The sequence below is a fragment of the Coccinella septempunctata genome, chromosome 9 (assembly GCF_907165205.1).
Source record: "Coccinella septempunctata chromosome 9, icCocSept1.1, whole genome shotgun sequence".
Lineage (NCBI taxonomy): Eukaryota > Metazoa > Arthropoda > Insecta > Coleoptera > Coccinellidae > Coccinella > Coccinella septempunctata.
In genome coordinates this window covers 17077389-17099949 of record NC_058197.1, presented here as the reverse complement: position 1 = coordinate 17099949, position 22561 = coordinate 17077389, and the positions used below count along the sequence as shown (strand labels likewise).

General features: G+C 37.1%; 4 protein-coding genes across 5 annotated transcripts; 3 read left to right on the top strand and 1 right to left on the bottom strand.

The window, feature by feature from the left end:
- Positions 1 to 209: 209 nt before the first annotated feature.
- LOC123319884 (probable glutamine--tRNA ligase) lies at positions 210 to 2853 on the bottom strand. Its single transcript, XM_044906929.1, has 4 exons — positions 2168 to 2853; positions 1915 to 2115; positions 1548 to 1857; positions 210 to 1492 (listed from the first exon to the last, which is right to left on the bottom strand). The coding sequence occupies exons 1-4, from the start codon at positions 2765 to 2767 to the stop codon at positions 267 to 269; spliced, it is 2337 nt and encodes a 778-aa protein (XP_044762864.1). The 5' UTR covers positions 2768 to 2853; the 3' UTR covers positions 210 to 266.
- A 239-nt stretch (positions 2854 to 3092) lies between these two features.
- Positions 3093 to 5080, top strand: LOC123319934 (protein MEMO1). The gene is made up of 6 exons (XM_044907024.1): positions 3093 to 3303; positions 3413 to 3494; positions 3598 to 3779; positions 3858 to 3969; positions 4020 to 4239; positions 4294 to 5080. The coding sequence occupies exons 1-6, from the start codon at positions 3255 to 3257 to the stop codon at positions 4534 to 4536; spliced, it is 888 nt and encodes a 295-aa protein (XP_044762959.1). The 5' UTR covers positions 3093 to 3254; the 3' UTR covers positions 4537 to 5080.
- A 3607-nt stretch (positions 5081 to 8687) lies between these two features.
- On the top strand, positions 8688 to 15951 carry LOC123319895 (scavenger receptor class B member 1-like). Its single transcript, XM_044906952.1, has 9 exons — positions 8688 to 9038; positions 12035 to 12126; positions 12210 to 12373; positions 12434 to 12572; positions 12661 to 12867; positions 12928 to 13055; positions 13269 to 13546; positions 13607 to 13854; positions 15312 to 15951. The coding sequence occupies exons 1-9, from the start codon at positions 8813 to 8815 to the stop codon at positions 15531 to 15533; spliced, it is 1704 nt and encodes a 567-aa protein (XP_044762887.1). The 5' UTR covers positions 8688 to 8812; the 3' UTR covers positions 15534 to 15951.
- Positions 15952 to 17214: 1263 nt separating this feature from the next.
- On the top strand, positions 17215 to 21182 carry LOC123319903 (ankyrin-1-like). Of its 2 annotated transcripts, none has more exons than XM_044906971.1 (10): positions 17215 to 17431; positions 18100 to 18264; positions 18683 to 18837; positions 19169 to 19487; positions 19554 to 19634; positions 19691 to 19859; positions 19917 to 20008; positions 20073 to 20228; positions 20307 to 20519; positions 20714 to 21182. In XM_044906971.1, exons 2-10 carry the CDS (start codon positions 18109 to 18111, stop codon positions 20816 to 20818), a joined length of 1446 nt encoding a protein of 481 aa, XP_044762906.1. In that variant the 5' UTR covers positions 17215 to 17431; positions 18100 to 18108; the 3' UTR covers positions 20819 to 21182. The 2 variants fall into 2 exon arrangements, with proteins under 2 accessions (XP_044762906.1, XP_044762905.1); XM_044906970.1 differs by having other exon boundaries at positions 17216 to 17432; positions 18103 to 18264.
- Positions 21183 to 22561: the final 1379 nt, after the last annotated feature.

The window sequence follows — 22561 nt, the reverse complement described above, 5'->3', positions numbered from 1 at the left end:
AATTATTGTTCATTAACTATAACCATATCGTTTCGAAGGTCATAATCTGAAAGTGCGATTTGAATGATGGGAAAATTAAGGAAAACTTTCAGGAGATTTTGGGAATACCAAACCTGTGAAAAATTCACAGCGTTTATGGAACAGATCGAGGACTGGGCAAGTTTTAGTTTGACAAGAACAAATGGAATTGGTCACAAGAAAAACAACAATTTTTCTTATGAAAATATAATAGTTATTTTCAATAAATTACTCCGGCAATGAAAGCATCACTTTCCAGCGTCTTCCTTGAGTCCGACAGTTTGGTTCAAAACCAAGACATCATCTGTCGTATCTGGATCCACAGAGAAGAATCCAATCCTTTCGAATTGGAACTTATCGTACACCTTGGCACCTTTCAAGGACACATCCGCTAAACCCTTCACGATCCTTTGAGAATCTAAATTGCAGTCGCTGAGGTAACCCCCAGGGACCTCACTGGGGTCCTCGGGATTCTTATGATTGAATAATGGAGAGAAGAGATTTACTTGGATCACCATCGGATTACTCACCCAGTGGATAAACGCTTTGGGTTTTTCTGGGGCCTCTTTGACATCTACACATTTACAGATAACCTCGGATACTAATCCTTCGTGATTTTTCACTATTTTACGAACAATTAAAACCAGACCAGCGTATCGCAAACCAACACTCTGGCTCTTTGTCAACCTCCTAAAACCTTTTATTCCTTCTTCCATAAAATCGGTCCTCTCGATGTAGATCACCCTGTCCAGCATGGCTTTTCTCGAGCCCAATTCTGGATTGTTCGGGAATTTAGGAACATCGATCTGGTGCGGTTTGTCATGGGGGAAATTTTCAATGGTGATTTTTAGGGGTTCGAGGACTACCATCTGTCTTGGAGCTGTGTAATTCAAGTAATCTCTCACGTACGCCTCCAACATCGATGGATCCACCGTACTTTGAGCACCGGTGACACCGAGCTGAGCACAGAAGTTATTGATTGATTCTGGTGGAAATCCCCTTCGGCGAAGGGCAGTCAACGTGAAGAGCCTCGGATCATCCCAATCCTTAACGATACTGCAATCGATCAACTTAGCGATTTTCCTCTTGGACACAACAGTATAATTAACGTTGAGTCTACCGTATTCCCACTGTACGGGGCAATAAATATCCAAGGCGTTACATAACCAGTAGTAACTTGACCGTCTTGACTGAAATTCCTTGGTGCATAGAGAGTGCGTGATGTTTTCAATGCTATCGCAGAGACAATGGGTGAAATCATATGTAGGATAGATACACCATTTATCTCCGGTTCTATGATGGGGTACGAACCTTACTCTATACGCCACAGGATCCAGTTTACCCTCCTCCAACGTTATTTTCATTCTTAGAGTCGCTGCTCCTTCGTCTATTTTACCATTTTTCATGTCTTGAAATAGTTGGAGGTTCTCTTCAATTGGACGGTCTCTCCAAGGGGATGGTTCAGGATTGAATCCTGCAAAAAACCTTACTGTTTGAAAAATTCATAAAGTGAGCAACAATAATCGAACCTTTCATTTCATCTGCACTTTGATGACAAACATAGGCCAACCCTTTTTTGATAAGTTCCACGGCCCACTCATAAAGTTGATCGAAGTAGTCTGATGAGTGTGTTATTTTATCGGGTTCATATCCCAACCACGTAACCATGTCTTTAATGCCCACAAAAAACTTCTCTTCTTCTTTCTCAGGATTAGTATCGTCATATCTCAAGTAGCATGTACCACCGTTAGCTTTAGCATAACCAAAATTGATATTGATTGCTTTAGCATGACCAATGTGCAAAATACCGTTTGGTTCGGGAGGAAATCTAGTTTTCACCTTTGAAAAAACAATCATGGTAAAAAAGTTTACATCAATATCACCCAGATAGCTTACCTTACCCCCTGTTACCTTCAGATGAGCCTCTAATAACTTTTGGGTATTTTCTGTAAGAACATATCCATCAGTTTTGAAATTTTCCCCTGGTTTATGAAAATTAATTTTCTTCATCACATCCAATATCGACAAAGTGTTCTTGATTTCATCCCTACCATCCACATTCTTCTCAGCTGCACTAGTGTTTTTCTCTTCTTTCGGCTGCAAATGTTTCACAATAAAATGAAATAAATCTAGTGTAATGAAAACACACCTTGTCAACTTTAACTTTTTTCTCCTTCTTCTCTTGCTTCGGTGGTGCCAAATCAGCTTCTGTCTTGGGTCCCAGAAGGGTCACAAACTGTACATCAATTTCGTTTTTAACTGCCTTTCCATCAGCCCACGGCAGAATGTTCCTCACTTTCTGCATCAAAAGACCCGAGTTGAATCGATACCTCTTCGAAAGGATTTCTGCCTGATTTTCCTTTATCAGCTTCTCGACAGCATTCTCAATTTGTTCAGGGGTTACGACCACTCCAATGCCACAATAACTTTTGAATTCCTCGATTGAAAAGTTATCAATGTGACTTAACGCATATTCTATAGCTTTGTCAACTCTCAAAGTGGAGTCTAAGTTATTCAGCATTATATGCTCAACTAAGGTACGTAGGTGATGGGCCATCTGGGGCTTCATCTTTGTTCCAAGATGGTACAATAAAATCCCACTGGCCTGAGGTATTGCATCAGTATTTGTCTGTTTCAATATTGTCAATAAATTATTGGTAACGTTTGCATTTTTTATTGTTTCTTTTGCTTTAGATTCACTCAGACCCAAGCCTATGAGTCTTTTTAGAACTTCTTCTTGGGCTTCCATTTAGAATGGGATATCTTTTCACCTCAAACCTGAAAGGTATCTTGCGAAAGAAAGGTTAAAGTTGAACGTGAAACTGAGGTTATTTTTGACCTCGAAATTGCTGGAATAGGGATAAGAATTAGCTATTTGTTGAACATTCGTTGAATAAAGGGATCACTATAAGGGAAAATAATGCATTGGTAGGTGAAATTGGTAATCGAAGCAGAAATTACATTGTAACAAGTCCTCAGAGCCATAAAAAGAAGAAACAATTTAGAGATCAACGACCCTTATTTATTATCCTTGTTTTATATTAGAAATTCAGGCATTCCTCCTCTCTTTCCAGACAGACATTCACTGCACATAGAAAAGGAATAAATAATTGTTTGTTCATTCTTGGAAAGAGAAATTGCAATTTGCTTTGAAATTCTGATGCAAGTAAAATAGATATTTTATTAACAGGGGGATTTTTTATTAATTTAGGCAACTAATTCAAAAAATATCTGAGATGCCTGTCAGGAGAGCAGCTCATGCTGGTAGTTGGTACACTGATTCAGGTAAAATTCGATATTGTACAGTTTTTTATTTGATAATTGATTTGAGCGATATCAGCTGTAGTTGAAGTCATTGAATGATTCACCATTTTCTTTGTTTATTATTTTAAAGGTCCTGAATTATCCCGACAATTGGATTTTTGGCTGAACCAAGCTGATTTAAGCCATGGACCTGCTAGAGCTATTATAGCACCGTGAGTAAAAATCATTATGGATATCAATTTTATCGCAAATAATTATGTATTTCTATTCATATCTGGATCTGGGAGAGTTTGAAGCAATTAAGGTTTTTTTTAGTCATGCCGGCTACCAATACTGTGGTGCATGTGGAGGTCACGCTTATAGGCAGATAAGTCCAGTAGTTGTGAGGAGGGTGTTCATATTAGGACCGTCACACCATGTCCGACTTTCAGGTTGTGCCTTGTCTAGTGCCCAAAAATATGAAACTCCCTTGTATGATCTCACCATCGATAGTAAAGGTTCGTGAAATTTCTGATACTCTCATTAGAATGATACAGTACGATCCCAGCAATTTTATTGTATATCAATGCCCTCAGTTAATTCTGAACTGGAGATGACCGGTCAGTTTGAATGGATGGACTTGGACACTGACGAAAATGAACACAGCATCGAAATGCACCTACCCTATATTGCCAAAGTTATGGAAGAGTGAGTGTCGTCCTTCTTTCCCGATAAGAGCTCTACCAATTATTTTACAGCTATCAGAGTCAATTCACCATCGTTCCCATCCTAGTTGGGTCGTTGAGTCCTGATAAAGAAGCTTGTTACGGTAGGATTCTGTCGACCTACTTGGCTGACCCACAAAACTTATTCATCATATCATCGGACTTCTGTCATTGGGGCCAGCGTTTTAGGTACACCTACTATGATAGATCCTTTGGAAACATCCATCAGTCCATAGAGAGATTAGATAAGATGGTGAGTTTTTCGAGTTCGATTTTTGTCGGGTGTTATTTGTTTTGTTTGTTGCAGGGTATGGACATCATAGAGAATCTGAACCCGACTGAATTCACCAATTATCTGAAGAAGTATGGCAACACGATCTGCGGTCGCCATCCAATAGGGGTACTACTACAGGCCGTCCAAGAAATACTGAGGAACGATCCGAGTCAAAGCGCTAGTTTCAAATTTTTGAAATACGCTCAATCCAGTCAATGCAGGAACATGAATGATTCTTCTGTTAGTTACGCATCGGGAGCTTTGTTATTCGAATAACTATTGTGGCCTTAAAACTGACCGGAGGCTCCCTTTCTCGAATAATTAATACAGGGTGTCATTTTGTGTTTAGGAAAACACATTTCTGTGGTATTACGTTGCTTAAATGATCATTATTAATTTTTAGTTGGATTTTATTCCTTCGATATACATTTTGTTGTTTTCTGGTATAACGAGAAATAGTTTACACTGTATTGGGATAATAACGATGATATATTTTATGGATGTTTTTCTCATTCATTATGTAGAGTTTTTCGAATAAAGGAACGATGTGCAATGATTCATGGGGCCTCTGTACTGTTTACTTAAACGTACAGGCTGTTCGATGGAGGTCTCGCGGTTTTATATGAAATTTTATTTTTCAAAATTACACGAATCGCACAGCCTGTATGACTGCCCGGGTGCTCGGAGATGGAGCCCCGACACTTACATCTAGAACAACGGTCGATTAAATGTACTGTTCTCATTCCATAAGTAAGTTTTTTACTCATGTGTGTTTTTAAGAATTTATAAGAGCTTTTAGAGATTAGAATGTGTAATCCTTCTCCGAGTTTTATTTCAACCCTACTGGAAAGAGTTTAATTGACTTTTTCTTTATTTACTGATGGTTATAATTGCCGGTTAAATTATCAGAAAAATACAGGTCCTTTATCCAAAGAATGGAATGGATCAAAGTAGATTCAACATAGATGGCTGTGATAGAGATCACTAAGCCCCCATTAAGAGGGGTCTACAACATTTTTGGTCAGTTCAAAAAGCTTTAAGGTTTATCTTACGTCAGAAACCAGGGTTTTTCAATTCAATGAGTTAGTCAAATGGAAAAAAAAAGTGAAACTTTTTTCATTGAAAAACGAACGTTCATTCATGTCATCAACTTTCCGAGGTGAAATGATTTTTTCAGTGAATTTCCGCATAAAAAAATTCCTCGAAAAATCTCGTCATTGGCTACAATTCGAAATTTGCTGAAATTGAAAAAAGACGTTCTGTGCCGCCATCTTTTCGACGAAAGTGGAAACTATTGTAATGAGTCACAACACACCACATTCTAGTAGTCTTTCCCTTCTTGTCTCTGGAACTGCCCTTAATTTATTTCAGGAAGCGTTCTTCAAAGCAACGAACTCTTCAAATAGTATAGGTAGTCTACAAAAAATTCACATCAAAACAGTTAAAATATTGCAGCTGCCATTTTAATTTCACCCAATACATATAGATAAAATGTATGTTATTATGTACCATCAATAATATAAATTATACATAATTATAAATAAACCCATGCCGCACTTGAATTCTTAGCAAAAATCGTCTAGTGCAGTATACAAACCGATAACATTTTGAACTGCATCCCATTTTTCTTTAATTCGGTTTGAAAACGCGTGTATCGAAAAATTTTTGGCGCCTAGACGTCGTATAATATTTTGTTTATTGCTCAAGTCCAGTGGGATATACGTCTGAGGCAATCAATCAGGTTGATTGGTAGATTGTTTACGTGCTCAAAAAGGATGTTTATATACCTCGATAAGAGGATAATCAGTTTTGAACAAAAAAATTGGCCACATTCCTTTATAGGGTGGGCCAACAATAACTTTAAACCCCTTCGTTTTGAATTGGGGTGTTGCGATAGCTCATTTCAAAGAACTTTTCATGCACTATCTGATGTCCTACGTGAGCGACAAGTTGTTTTGTCTCTGATTGAAATTAAGCAATTAGTGGGGATGGGAATTTGGCATTGTGTTGTCGAAAAGAGCAGTCTGTTATCATACGCCACTGGAAGTTTTCCTATTAAAATAACGGGATGGTCGAACAAACGTAAGATTTTGTTGTGGAACTATGTGGTTTTGAGTATGGACATTTAAAGACACAATTCTTTTTATTTTTTACGGTAAAGATTGCACCTTCTATCAAGTCGTTTTTACGTGGACCACCAACAAGATACGAAACCATTTTAAGACCAATCTACGTAGTACAACCTCATTGTGCTTTTGACGTGTTGAAATGAAAAAAAGTTTTCACATACCTATTATGGTTATACGTATTTCGTGCCTTTTTTTACAGAATGAGAATTACCATCAATTACAGACGTACGTAGGATAAGGAAGCAAATATATTGACGTAAAACTCTGCGAATTTAGTGAAATCAACTATTGTATCGTGCATTTTACGCTCTGTTCTGAATTGATTTATGTGTTATTTGTGTCTGACTATTTGTTTTTGTAAACAATATCACTACATACGTGAATCGTAGTGATTTATTGCTGGCTTTCTAAGTCTATAAGCCCCTTCTAATGTGATTTTTCCAAAACATGAGCTGCATATCGCGCATCCGCCATTTTTTTAAATTATCTAATCGCAACTATTGGGAAATTGAGTATTACGTTGATTAGAAAGTGTTATCCTATCAGTCTCGGCAGCCAACTCTGAAATAGGAGAATTTTCGGCGAGCTACAGATACAAATACTAATAAATTTGAAACATTTTTACAGCAAAAGGTGAAAGAGAATCTGATATTCTAAAAAGAATGTTGTACGTTCGACAATGTGCTGCTTTTTCTGGAAACCATCAGTGGATAAAACTGATAATGGTGTTTTGTCTTCGAAATTCATTTCAACTCTTTATTGGTGTAATAACCGTTTAACTTTTTCGATATTTTGGCCTTATCAAAATCACGAAGATGCAGATTTCGAAAGGCTGTGATTGCATTTGGCACCAATTATATTCAATTATTTTATTTGTAAATGGATAATTTCGATCTATCAAGAAACTTTCCTTTCCTGTTATGATGCAGCATTTTTTTGACGAGAAAATTAACATTAAAATTTTTGAAATTGCCATACAATAATGATCCTCTTTTCTGTAGGATCCAATCAACGGAAAATCAGAAAATTCTGAAGCTATACTGGAGCTTTTTTGATGATATTTCGAAAATATGTGAATTATCCAAATTTCACTCACTGAGATAGTTGTCGCTATACGATTTCTGACCGATTAAATTTTCTGTAAAGAAATTAATGATCATCCTTTCTGGATTCGTGGAGTTCAATGAATTTGTGTGTATTCGTGAATGAATGGCAAAATAAATCATTAATTTCACAAGATATTGAGTTGTTGACAGTTCAACATAGATTTCTGAACTGAATAATCAAGGAAAAAACTTTGCAGATACCATTTTAGCGGACATTTAAAAGCGCCTTCTTTTCACAGTTATTTTGACGAAAAGATATGGCACGCAGCACAGATGTGATAGCGATAAAATGTTCAGCCTGTATGAAAAATTATTAATTACCAATTAGTAGAAGTCTATTATAATTACACAACAATATTCCATGATGTTTGGAGAGAAGATAAAGATGTTATGGCTACGCTAATCTCTCATCGATCTAGCGTTTTCAAATTTGGTGAAAAAAATAGTCTTTTGCAAGAGGTTTTGATTTGGTCGTTTCTAGATGGAAATGATAAGGGAAAAATTTTCTTTTATTGTCGTTTTGAAATGTACCTACCAATTTTTAATCGTGAAACTTCAAACCGAGTTTAAATTCCTTGGAACATTTTGCCAAAAAATTGATTTCAAACGATTTTACTTGAATCCACTCTGTGTCCTTGCGTAAACACTCCAGAGGGTAGTTGAGGGTGTAAAATCACCTTGATGGTTCTGGATCTATAGGATCCCAATTTTTTTTCAATATCGAAAAAATTACCGATCCTCTTGTCTGTTTTCGTGGGTATTTTATGACTATAAAAATGAAAAAAGTCTTTTAAATCTTGTATCTCAGGAACTATTCAACAGATGAGACTCAAATTCCGCACCAACCTTAGTAGCCTTATTTCGAAGTCAAATACAAGTTTTCAATGGAATCAGAGGCGTACTTTCAGAAATATTGAGAAAGGAATTATTTCAAGCAGTGATGACCGAGGTCACTGCTTGGATGGGTGACCGAATCCTTATTCAACCACTCAAATCTTGTCTTTTTGAAACCAAAGGCGGCGAAAGTTCGATCATGTGTGTTTCCTTCTCGTTTTCGAAAATTATGAATGAATCCCTCGGTGCTTCATACGTCCAATCCAAGCAGACCTGATCTTATCACCAAAGAGTGACGGCTGGAAGGCGAGAGTACTAGAAATTCATAAAATTGAGATGTTTTCATGTCTATCGGAGATAAGCCGATGGAAGAGCTTTTATAAAGCACCCGAAAACACTGCGGTATCATTCAATACAAGTGCCTGAAGTGGAAGTGTTGAATTTTGTGAAACAGTAAATAAATCCAAAAATTTACAAATCGAAATGTATCCAAAGATTGATTCAGAAACGAAGCAGTTACCTGACGGCGAAATGTGCAATATCAAAGGCAACATGCAACAGATGAAGAAGAAGGATATAAATTGTCAGCAGTTTTTTCCGAAGACCACGAAGATGACCAAGGATTTCATGGATAAGATGTACGTTAAAAAACTGGCAAAGGCTGAAACGTATGTCCTGGAGGATGGGTCCAAATGCAGGACAATCTCAGGTGAGTTGCTCGTGATACATAGTAAAAAAAAATTGGGGTAAAAGTTGTAGAGAAGATTTACTATGGTTGGTGCCCAAATTTTTCGATTTTCCCCTAAATGTTTTTGAAGTATGGGTGATATTATTATATAAAGTCAGTTTCTTCAGGAGTAACAGTGGAGATGATGAAGAAAACCAAGAAATTGTTTCTTCTGTCTTCTATAAATGATAATTTTTTCGATATTATTTTGTATTTTGTTCTCATTCAAGTTTTTTCACATTGTATAATCCAGAGGAATTGTTAACCCACTATAGGATATAAATGAATAGTTTTTAAGAGGGTATTCTTTGTCAAGGATAGTGTTTTTACTTATATACAGGTTGAGTCTTTTTGATTCGTGGAAATATTTTTACAGTAGATTCTTGAGGTCAAAAGAAATACTTTTTCCTATACCATTTTTTCTGATTCGGCCCTGATGAAAAGATATAGCCATTTTAAATTTTCATAATGAGCTGTGCCACCCCTGAAGGAACAAAATTGGCTAAAGAATAACAAGCTAAATCTATGACACTACTCAGCCAAAACTCAATTTTTCAAATTTTACAAATACTCTATAATTTTTTGTTTAACGAGTTGTATTCTTTGAATTTTTGGTATTTTTATGGTACGTAATGGTCATAATGAGAAAACTGGAAGACGTGGGTGATATCTTGTGGTTTTTCAACAGCCTGTATCTTTTAAAACAAGCCTATTCGAAAACTAGTAGAGGAAAAAGTGTTTCTTTTGACCTCAAAAATCTACTGTTAAAATATTTGTACGAGTCAAAGATTCACATTGTATAAAGCCCCCTAAAGATGGCACCAGAAAAGCATTTTTTAATTTTTTTCTCAGAAAACAGAAAACTGACAGAAATGAAGACGAGAAAAGAATTTTCCGAATGAATAATACTGATTTTTCGCTATTGCCCACGAGGAAAACGACAAAATTCTGCCATATGAACAGGATTTTGAAGTAATTTCTTGCGAATATTGTTCCATAAATTGCAAAAACTGTTGAAGGAACTATTTTTTCGTGAATCACTTTTTTAATGTCACAGGGTATACTTCGATCACATTCCCAAGGACTCCGATGTCCTTGCCAGATTGATCTTCAAGCATCAATCATCCAAAAATACATATGCATATGCAATAACTCTGCAGTTACGAAATATAATAATTATGCAACGTCTCAGATGGCTTCAATCCAGATATCATCGATATAAATTTGCGATATTACAATATTTTTCTCATCTCTTTGCGTCACGACCAAATTTACACCAACTTTTCGAACGACATACCCAAAGGTTATCGTCTAAGAATTGCTCAAGAGGCCCGGCCATAAAAACCAAACCTCGTATCTGTTGTATACATTTTCAAACTACAAATATAGCAATTTTCATGCACATCAAACGATATATATACTACTAGAATCGCCCCAAGCAATTAATGGGTCAAGTGAGATAAAAGAAATCGATCGTATGATTCTCGATTTCTATCTGTTTATTTATGTTGAATGAAGGAAAGATTAGGAAAGGAATGGATTCATCGAATGAGATGTGTGTGGATAGGTGTACGGATTTTCTAGGAAAGTTTCACGTAGTTCCATGTCAAACTTTATCCATTGTTATTGGATAACTGATTCAAAGCCCAACAAGGGAACTTTCCACCAGGAAAACCCCCACCTTCTACAGCCTGAAGCCTTATAACCATGCAGAAGATAACAAACCTTCCAGCAGCAAAAATGACAACCCTTAAAAGCTAATACAAAAAGGTGTAAAAGGTCTTTAAATACAATTTTGGTCTATGGCAAGGAGAACTTCCAACCATTTGTCCATTATTGTTGAGATGGATGGTTAACTTGCAGATACACCACATTTGAAACCGATCTTTTGGATGCTAGTTCTACTATTAAACCTTAAACTCCACTCATTTCTCCTTCGAGAATGAAGAAGAATCCAACATTTTCCCCAATGAACGTTTGAATGACAGCAATAGTTTCTTAACTGGGCCCATGACCTCTCACTATCTGATGTATATGAGACAATATGTCTGAAAATATCTCATTATCGCAAAACCAAACTATGTTTTTGCTGCTCTGAAATCGCGAAATATGGGAAGTCTACACTAGATAAGATTATGTCCCAAAATCAGGGGTAGTTTTACTCTAATTGCTGTAATACTATCTTGGTTTGTAGATAAACCTATAGTGGGTGAAATTATGCAACCAGAATTGAAATAAAAAGCTTCGTAAGGTAGATTAAGTCTTTAAATAAACCGTATGATAAGGTTATCTTAACTGCGAGAACTGCAATTTGACGCTAGACGTAAGTGCATCAAAATGATAACCTCGTAGTGTCTAGACTGGTCACAAATGATGTGAATGAACATCCGATCTAGATCAAATGGATTAGGTGTTGTTTTTTTGCTTTGGATGTTATATTTAAATCCGAAAACAAGTTATGCAAGATTGCCGCATGATAAGACCTTTTGGCACTTTCGATCGATTTCGAAATTAACTAGCCAATTTTTTCGCTAATCATTTTTTAGATAACCTCATGGTAAAATCGGGGTTATCTCCATTTGTATGGCTTTGACTGTGGTGTTGTTATTTTCACCGATTATTTGTTTTTACTTGATAAATATTGCAACGCCAAAATATCGCCTCATTATAACAACAGCACCTTTTATCTACTCTTTCAAATTCTTTTAATTAAAGCTCTTTTGGAACTTGAATTGCAATTATGGTACTTATGTAACTGTTACTCTTTCTTTTTCGCCTCTTGTAAGAGCTGGATTTACGAAATTCCCAATACCATTTTGTTGAGTCTTAATAAGACACAGCTTGATGCTAGCCAGAGGAGTGTTTGCCCAAAACCTTTAGACCCCTGATATTGCATTTTTGGCCTCAAATGTATTCCCTTCAAAAACCAATGTTTTGTCCTTTTCAACCTCAATCTGAGATACTTTTTCTTCTTTCAGTTATTGCAGCTCTGGTGGTCCTTTTCCTGTTCAGTTTCTTTGGTGTATTCTTCATGTGGTACACAGATGGATTTAACAACATTATTTATTCAGTGAGTTACATACTTCATTTCAATTCAGGATGAATCTCAGCTTTGAAGGGACACTCTGATTCTTATTTCTCCCACTTTTCCAGAATATGGTAATTAGAGAAGGCGCACCTGGATATGAGATCTGGAGAAAACCACCCCTAAAGATTCTGGTCAAGGTTTATCTTTTCAACTACACGAACGTTGACAGATTCGAAGATGGGCAGGATGCAAAACTCAACGTGCAAGAAAAAGGACCATATGTTTATGAGTGAGTAAAAGGAATGTTTCACCACATCCAGACTGGATTTTAATCGTCCGTTTTTTGCAGGGAGTCGATGGAGAGGGTAAACTTGAATTTCAGCGGAAACAGAGTCTCCTTCCAGCTTAAAAAATCATACAAGTTCGTTCCAGAACTCTCTAAAGGCAGGCAAAATGACATAATAGTGGTACCGAACATGTTTCTCCTGGTGAGTATCCCTCTAGAACCGTGAAGTTGGCGGAGTACCCCAAGGTTCGCTACTTGGACCCCTGAGTTATTAAATGTCCTTTTTTCAGGGTGCTACTGCTATCAACAGATACTCCAGCTTCTTAACCAAGTTAACCGTCTCCAGCGGTTTGAACGGTTTATATTCCAAGGCGTTTTTGAGCCTAGCTGCCGATAGGTTAATCATGGGTTACGATGATAGCATGTACGCTTTATCCAGGAGCATAATGGTGTTCCAGGACAAGAAGATGGCCGACAAAATAGGACTCCTCAGCAAGGTGAATTAAGAAAGGAAGGAAGCAATACTCATTGTTGAGTTTCGTAATTTTTTTTCGCAGAATATCGGGGTATCAGATGACGTCATGACTGTACATACTGGACAGGGTGATATAGATAAAATTGGGAAGATTCTGAGCGTCAATGGGAAGGACAAAGTGAACTTCTGGAGTACGGAAGAGTGTAACAGGTAGGGGGATGCTTATTTTTAGTACACCATGATTTTTAAGGGTACGATAACGTTATCTGATTCTCTTGTGGAAATATCCTTCGAGCAGTACTTGATTTTCAAGTGAATGGTTTGATTTTGGTAGATTTTTCCAAGTTTCTCGGTGGTTTGGACTCTTCTTCACTAGGACTATAGATATCTGTTGTTTTGTTGACCCTTAATCCAATCTTTCAGCTTCACCGACAGCACTGATGGTACTCTTTTCTCCCCTAAAGCTGTGAGCCAAAAGAAACCTTTAAAGGTGTTCCAAAAAGACATGTTCAGACACGTACCTCTGGTGTTCAAGAAGGAGAGTACCATATTGGACGGTGACATTCCCTCCTACACCTATGAAGTACCAGACAACTTCTTTGATTCCCCTGATTACTACCCTGCCAACCAATGCTACTGCGAGATGGATGGTGGCACATGTCCACCTCATGGACTGTTCAATTCTACCTTGTGTTCCATGGGTAAGACTTTCATCCTTCCTCCAGTTTCTTCTTATAATCAACGATTGTTATTGTTTTTAGGAGTTCCAACCTTCATTTCCAACCCGCACTTTCACAGAGCTGATCCCAAGTTGACAGAGAGCATAACTGGGTTGAATCCAAACGGAACTTTGCACGGTACAACGATGGAACTGCATCCTACGATGGGTTTCCCAATGAGCGGAAACACCAGGCTCCAGATAAACATGCAGATACTCAAGATATCAGAGTTTTCCCAACTGTACAAATATCAGGATGGGATGATCCTGCCTATAGCCTGGTTTGACGTGGTGAGTTACAAGAGGTTGTTTTTCAGAGGACGCGAATAGGTCAAATTTCGACACCAGTATCTCTCAGAAAAATCATCGTGGATCTAAATGTGATACATATTCTGAATTCATCCACCTCAGTACAAACGTTCGGTCTTGAGGAAGTTTTAACTGAACTCAACTTTTTGGCAATATTTCGAAGATCATCTTTAGAGTGATTTATCTTCCAGGAAAATAATCGTAGATCTAAATGTACATATTCTGATAGAGCACTTCTTCTAGTAATAAATCTGAGAAGTTCACCCATCTCGGCACAACCGTTAGGTCTTGAGGAAATTTTAACTGAACCCAACTATTGGGGAATTTTTCGAAGGTCATCTTTAGGGTAATTTATCTTCCAGGAAAATTATCGTAGATCTGAACGTAATACATATTCTGAAAGAGCAACTCTTCTAGTAATAAATTTGAGAATTCAATCCACCTCAGCACAACCGTTCGGTCTTGGGGAAGTTTTAACTGAACCCACCTTTTTGGGAAATTTTCGCAGGTCGTCTTTAGAGGAATTAATCTTCCAGGAAAACTATCGTAGATCTAAACGTGATACATATTCTGAAAGAGCAACTCTTCTAGTAATAAATTTGAAAATTTCATCCATTTCGGCGCAACCGTTCGGTCTTGAGGAAGTTTTAACTGAACCCAACTTTTTGGGAAATTTTCGCAGGTCGTCTTTAGAAGAATTAATCTTCCAGGAAAACTATCGTAGATCTAAACGTGATACATATTCTGAAAGAGCAACTCTTCTAGTAATAAATTTGAGAATTCCATCCACCTCAGCACAACCGTTCGGTCTTGGGGAAGTTTTAACTGAACCCACCTTTTTGGGAAATTTTCGCAGGTCGTCTTTAGAGGAATTAATCTTCCAGGAAAACGATCGTAGATCTGTTCTGAAAGAGCAACTCTTCTAGTAATAAATTTGAGAATTCCATCCACCTCATCACAACCGTTCGGTCTTGGGGAAGTTTTAACTGAACCCACCTTTTTGGGAAATTTTCGCAGGTCGTCTTTAGAGGAATTAATCTTCCAGGAAAACTATCGTAGATCTAAACGTGATACATATTCTGAAAGAGCAACTCTTCTAGTAATAAATTTGAGAATTTCATCCATTTCAGCGCAACCGTTCGGTCTTGAGGAAGTTTTAACTGAACCAAACTTTTTGGGAAATTTTCGCAGGTCGTCTTTAGAGGAATTAATCTTCCAGGAAAACTATCGTAGATCAGAACGTGATACATATTCTGAAAGAGCAACTCTTCTAGTAATAAATTTGAGAATTTCATCCATTTCGGCGCAACCGTTCGGTCTTGAGGGAGTTTTAACTGACAGCCTATGTTTTGGTCCAGATACTCCTATACCATATGGATGCATTAACTTATTCAACTCTTGAGTTTTACAAGTTGTCAAATTATTGTTTTTTGTTCCAGAGCATGCAAGATAAGTACCTTCCAGAAGAGATAAAGGATATAATAGCAACTACAACCCATACAGTAGCACTGATAAAGAACCTTTTGAAATATGGAAGTATCGTCATTGCTATCATGACCCTGATACCTATAGCTGCGAATTTAAGGTACAAAATGACCAAAAATAAGAGAAGAGACAGTACCAGACCACTTCGTAAGCAAGATTCTGAGGTTGAAGCTTGAGGAAGACGTGGTTCCTCAAAATTATTCAAACAAATGAGGAAACAAGAACATAATGGTACTAAAAAAAACGTGGGATCAAAGCGATGTTTTTGTTCTTGAGAGTTTTCCGTCCGTAGAAAGAGAGAGATCAAGGAATGTTTGTTCTTCGTGGATTTTTTAAATGTTTTCTGTGAAAACCCTGTGATATTTTCCCAGTTCCATGAAGTGTGTTATGATAATTCCACATTGTTTTAGTGAATACTTTTAAAACTGTTATTGAAATGAAACTTGTATATAAATTTGAAAAATACTCTTACGTTTATAAGTTAGGCTTATGATCTTCGGAAATTATATGTAGTATGAGTAGGTCTCGAATAAAGACTGAATATTGTTAAAGTTAAAAGTTATTTTACAGAAATATATGCTTCGTTAAAAGTGATTTTTTTATTAACTGAAATATCCTCTCAGTATTTAGATGGAAATCAAGATGCTTTCTTGTAGTCAGTCCATTTCTCTACTGAATTTCTATAGAGCCAAAAATGTATGGTTTTACGTAATATGGAGCTATTTATACCTCATTACTCAACCAAAACTCATTACAAATTGCACACAATGGTTCGTTGTTTCCAAAATGTACAAAATATTCTAATTGAGAGCCAAGCAGATGCTTTGTCCAGCATTTTAGTAAATATTCCTTACTGCAAAATTTGTATTTCCATCTTTTTATGGCTGAGTTTTTACTGTATCAGTTTTGCTTCACAAGTTATCGATGTCGCCCATATTCGAATCAAAAAATACCCGCAAACTCTGCATAAAATCTCAGAATGATCAAAAAACACAATAATCACTCAGCACATGACCACCCAACGTCTCATGATTTTTCTCATGACCTCTACGTTTCAAAATAGAAATACGCACTCAGATTTTCGATATATAGAAAACGAAACAAACACTCCAGTTTATTGACCTTGGGCTCCTCTTATTTACAGACAAAACGAGCATATGATCTTTTGTTTTTCTACAAAGAAAGACCAAAATACGCTTTTGGCAAGCGACCAATTTGAAACAGATCCAGAAATCAAACTTATTAACGCTGGGTCGTTTATTAGGGTAAGGGAGATGCGCAAAAGTTCGAGGAAACAGTAGAACGCGGTGAATCAGAGTCTGGAATTACGCATGGCTCCCATCTTGGGCCCGTAATGTTTCGTTCGATAAAAGGAATTGGCTCTTGGGTCGTCGTTATCTAGTGAGGGTGTAAGGACCCTCAAAAAGTGTTTAAAGGGGGTTACGTTGCACTGTGACCTTAAGATATAGTGTGTTCCATAGTTGCTATTTCGTAGTAGATTGAAGATTACTGGTCTATGACGTCCATCCATCTCACAATATCTTTATGCATAATGAAAATGATAGGATTTTGAATGTAGAAGCCTATAGGTTATCTATAGAGTTGGTTTACATCTAGCCTGTGCAATTGATTCCTGTGGAAATATTCCCAATTCCAAATAAAGACATAAAAGTGTTACCCATGACCCTATACGCTTGAAAATTCCATAAATAATTCAGAATCTTTCAGTCATCTCCCTTACACCATATTTTCACTGAATAATAGATCGGAAAATTAGCATTTCTACGTAAGACCCGAGATTTTTCGTCTACTTCTTCGAAGTGTGAACATGTCGAAAATTGTCAGGTATCCAAATTCTCCGACTTTACTTAGAGAATCTTCACTTAAAATTCGCATTCAGTCTAACATCCACCGTTTTCAGTGTACTACGTAGTAGTCTGCCTGTGTACGGTACAAAAATAGAATTTTAGCGATATATTCGATTCGCTTACTGCCCGATATTCAGTCTGTTTTGAAGTTTTGTGAATAGGTGGTTGAAAATTTAGTGTATTTTCCTGATCGCGTTGAAAAAAAAGGTACGAGGATAATTTGGGTGTTGTAGCAAAGTTTTCTTCGACTGATAGATGATATTGGCTGTGTTTCAATACAAAAACATTTTCGCATTTCCTTTTGGACAATGATTTTACTGCGTTTTTGGAGTTTCGAAAAAGTTCACACTATTTTATAACAATGTTTCCGAAATTAATAACAGTAACGTTTATAAACACAATGTATAGATATTTTCACATCAAAGAATTATTTGTTGTCCCTTCTGAATGTTTTCAATCTTTTTTTTATACTATAATTTTTTCGATTTTTACATTTTTTCGCACCCCATGTGAATACAGCTTCTTTCAGTATTCATTTATCGTTATTTTCCATTTCCACAGAAATTAAAACATGTTTTGCTATCCAAAATGGTACTCAAAAGTTGCAATGAATCAAGCATTATCCAATAAGCATAAGTGGCATTAATGAAACGAGAAACAAACATTAATTAAGAACTTCAAAAATAATTGAGCTAAAAAGTTACGTAAAAGTTTTATTTCATGTGATGAATCATTTTTTTTTGTTTCTATGCTTCTTTTCACCTAGAAAAAGCTTCTTGAGTCTCAGAATTTTCTTCCAATAGTACTCAACAGTTCAAAGGTTCAATATTTTGAAAAAAATCAGGTATACTGCGTCTTTAACGATAAAAATTTGCAGATACAGATGGTGTACCCCACATCTATAACGTATGAACTCCAGAAGATGCCAACTCCAGAGTGTGAAAGTCACAGGAGGGCCCTTCAGAGGAAGTTGGCTGATTCGATCAAGAAAATGGTTCCTTTAGACGACATAAGGATCATTTTGGCCGAAGGTGCAAAGGTGAAGTGATTTTAGAGCTGAAATTTAAAAATCCTCATCTACACTAGCTCACTCTTGCATTATGTACAGAATCCTGTCTGGAAAACTTCGTAAACCTCAATTAGATGAGTAGATTTAAGTGTACATCGACTTTGTTTATAGATCCACATGACTTTTACAAAATGCTTAGGATATGTAACGTTTTCAAGTGGTTCCTTTCCAAACTATCACCTACGTCTTCAAACAAAGCCTCAGTAAAGAACCTCCATGCCTTCACCAAGAGATAAAACAAAACTTCATCATTGGGTTTTCCACATTTCAGCATACCTCCAAACAAAACCATCTGTTCGGTCAAAATTTACTTTAAGGAAGTCATTCTCGCAAAACATCGTTTACCGATTTAGAATCTATTTTTATTCGGATTTCTCCAAACCCACAGGTGAATGAGCCTGTTGTTCAAGGCCTAAGACCGTTGCATTATGCTGTTTGGCAGAGGTATTTGGAGGCTACGCAACTGCTGCTGACAAGGGGTGGAGATGTGAACGCTGTGGACGAGTGTGGTTACAGCCCTTTGCACCTGTCTGCTGAATATGGGTGAGTATAATTGAAGAAGGGCAGCTATAAATCTCCTAGTTGGTGATCCACTAATGCAGCAATTTTCATAGCCCCAAAGCTCAGTTTGTCACCTCTTCCTGATAAGCGATCTTTATCGAGAAGCTAGATAAGTTTTTCTGCCAGATGAGGTTCAGATCTTACTGAGACTGCTGAGAAACATACGAAAAGAATTGAAGAGTGGAAGATTGAAGAGGATAAAGTGGACACTCTTGTTTTTCCAGCTAGGCCACCAACTTAGTGGGTGTCTATTGCCCAAATATTTGACCAAACCTTATATTTATCGTGTTCTATAGCATTTTCTTCTTTCCAGATATACCGAAGTTGTACGTCTCCTACTCAAATGCGGTGCAAAAGTGGACTATCGACCAGATACCGGTGAAGATTTTCCCAAGACCATGCAGGGTGACGAACCCCTTCGTCTTGCCATCAGAAACAAGCACATGGACATTGCCAGATTGCTACTGGAACACGGTGCTGATCCCAACAAGCGATACTTCTTCGGGGCCGAAATAAACCTCGTTACGGACCTGGATTTCTTGGAACTGTTGCTGACCTTCGGCGCCAACCCTGATAGCAGGGACAGATGCGGTCTGACCCCCCTCATGAAGGCCGTCAGACAAGGATCGAAGGTAGGCAGCGGAATACCCCAGGGGTCTATTCTTGGGCTCTTTTAATCTTAAATCGTTCATTTCTAGGGTATGTCGACTGCCCTTCTACTGCTCAAGTATGGCGCTGACGTGAATGCCATAACGGATGAACGCAATGATTTTAGAACGGTAAAAATAAGAAACTTTACCTGGAGAAGGTGGTTTGAATGATCTGTCGTTAACAGGTTCTTCACTATGCAGTTTCCTCTGGTAACTACGAAATGGTGAACCTCATCATCAAACAGGGGGCAAGATTGAATTACGAAGAAGGCTATGACTTTGAGAAACCAAGCCCTTTGGACCTGGCGATACTAAAGGGCGATCCAAAAATTGTAGAGTTGCTCATAAAGTCTGGTAAACTCGTCAAGTTTCAGTTGGTAACTTGAGGTGACTTATCAGCATGTTTTTCAGGTGCTGATGTGAATAGCAGTTCTCCTCTTATTGGCTCTCCTTTGCACGTGGCTTGTGCTGATCATATACTCAACAGATATGAAATTCTGCAGGTGAGTTGTTACTGGTTGTTTTTATTTAAGCATCACTCATTCTATATTCATCATCGTACTGTAGATGCTGCTGAAAGCTGGTGCCAACCCTAACCTGAAGGTGTTCAACGACATCAATGTTAGAAACTCGCAGTTAAGACCAGTCTTGGTGGAATATTTGGCAAGGAATGATGACCCTGACATAAGAATAGTGGATCTGTTGCTGAAATATGGTGCTAAAGTAAGAAAATTCTCAACACTTTCACTTAATCATGAATCATTTTCTCTCCAAACTTTTTCAATTGAGAAACTGTTACAGGTGATAATGAAGACCCAGTTTAGGGATCCCGATGGCATATTAAATTCTCTAGAACACGTGGTATCTCCTAATGGTGAGCCTATATTCTATTTGCTCTTGGAAGCAAGTGAGGCGTTCGACCCATGCATGATAAGAAGGAACAAAGATTTAACACCAAGGCAAAAGGCAGCTCTGTTGGAACTTGCCAGATTCCCATTGAGCTTGAGGAAGCAGGTATGTGAATATCAACGACTTTGAAACCCTCAGAATTCCGAAAAAAAAAATTTTAATCGTCTTCGAAGTCTGAATTTCTCACATGGGGAACTTTTTGTTTTGAGTCGGACTAAGCAAGGTCTCTGTTTGGTCTTTGCAGATCATTTAGCTGTTGAGAAAAGAGAAATCATAATCATCTGAAATTTCTCTTTTAGGTTAGACTCTACCTACGAAGGCTGCTTGGACCAAACCTACTGGAGGAGGCCCCAAAATGGGATTTGCCAACAAGCCTTATAAAATACCTCTTGTTCGAATACTGAGTGTTCGAAATCTGAGTCATTATCTTGTGTACAAGAATATTTAACCTATATGTGATAATTATTACCACAATTCTAACCAAATTAAGGGCTTTTAATGTCATTCTTTTTACTGTAGGTGTAGGATTCAAATTCAGTAGTGAGAATTCATATAAATGCGTGATTTTTGTTCTAAAATTCATCGCATCAATTTTCAGCCTGCCTGGGAATGAGAAATTTCATGAAATTTTCAAGGAACGGTTTTTTTTTGTTCGACAGGAGGCAAGCTGACGTGTGATATTCTTCTAGCTTTATTTATATAGAAACTTGATTTTGTATATTTTTACCCTTTGTATGATGTTGGAATAAATGCAAATCTTGGAACTTTCTTTGTGTTTTTTGTCACTCTCACTGTTAAATGTTCATCATTTGTTCCTCGAGGTAGTTTTGGTGAACTCAACAAGGAGGAATCACAGCTATAGATTGAAAAATATACAGGGTGTTCGAAATTGAAGACAATCAGTTCATCGAAAACACTTTGGAATATGGGTCGTGTGAAAAAAATAGGGAGAAAGCATTTTGAATCGACTCTAATCAAAACTGAAAGCTAATACGAGTAATTTTTGTAGTATTTGTAGTACTATGGGTGGTAATTTATTCGATATCAAAGAGGAAACTATATGGCATGTCATGAAAAAATTACAATAAATACATTAATTTGCACAAGCCTATATGGTTTATGCAAATACAAAATGGATTGTAACAATATCACCTACAGAAACAATGTAAACGCAAAATACACTTAAAACAATGGCGAATTCATACAGGGTGTTTCAAGCAGAGTGTCCATTAAATTCACATATTTTTAAGCAATAAGGGACAGACAAAATTGAATTGAGTGAAAAACAATTAATAATTATGAGATATTTTAGAATTAGCCAGGGTCTCTGATAGCTGAAAATCCTTTGGAGGCAAGAGTTAAGGGTCAAGCAAGTTTTTCTTCAAATACAATCATATTAAACCAATCTCGAGCATCCCTACTTGCCTTGAACATCGATTTGATTGAGTTTGCAGCCAGACATATGGAAATTCCGTCTGTGTTTACATCGATTTTGTAATACATGTAATTGCATAATAAATGTTGTCTCTTCCTGCTTTCTCTTCAGCTTCCGCGGCGTAGACTTTTCTCCCACCTGGTCCATGATCTTTCCCAAGACGCGACACTTGAGAGAATAGGAGGTTTCATTTTTTTTCGATCTCGTTCATCTGTCACAGTGAAAATGCGTAGGTGATAGTTCGGCTCTATAGTTTTTTATCGATATTCGTTTGTTCTAGTGCGCGTTCATGGTTCACTTGGTGCTGTAACGGTGAGTTGGAAGACGTTTTACCCCCTGCTAGTCGATAATTTGAAAAAAATTCTGGGAAATCAGGATACTATCCAAATTTTGGAAACTGGGATCAAGGAAAGGGTAGCTACCAACTGGTTGCATCTTGGAAGATACGATCAACACATTTCCAGGGTTAAGAATCTAAGAGGTTTCTATTTTTATGAAAAGAAAAGCTTATCGTGGACCTTTATTAATGATCTTCCCATTATGACATTCATCTGAATGTTTTGGAAATCGCTTGCAATATAGCAGGGCCCTTTTGAAGTTCTCCTTGTAATTTAGCTGTAATTCACGCAAAATTGTCAAGAGAGATGTGTAAGGTTCGATGAATTATTGTAATTTAAAAACTGTTCTGGCCATGTTCATCACCCACTCTAAT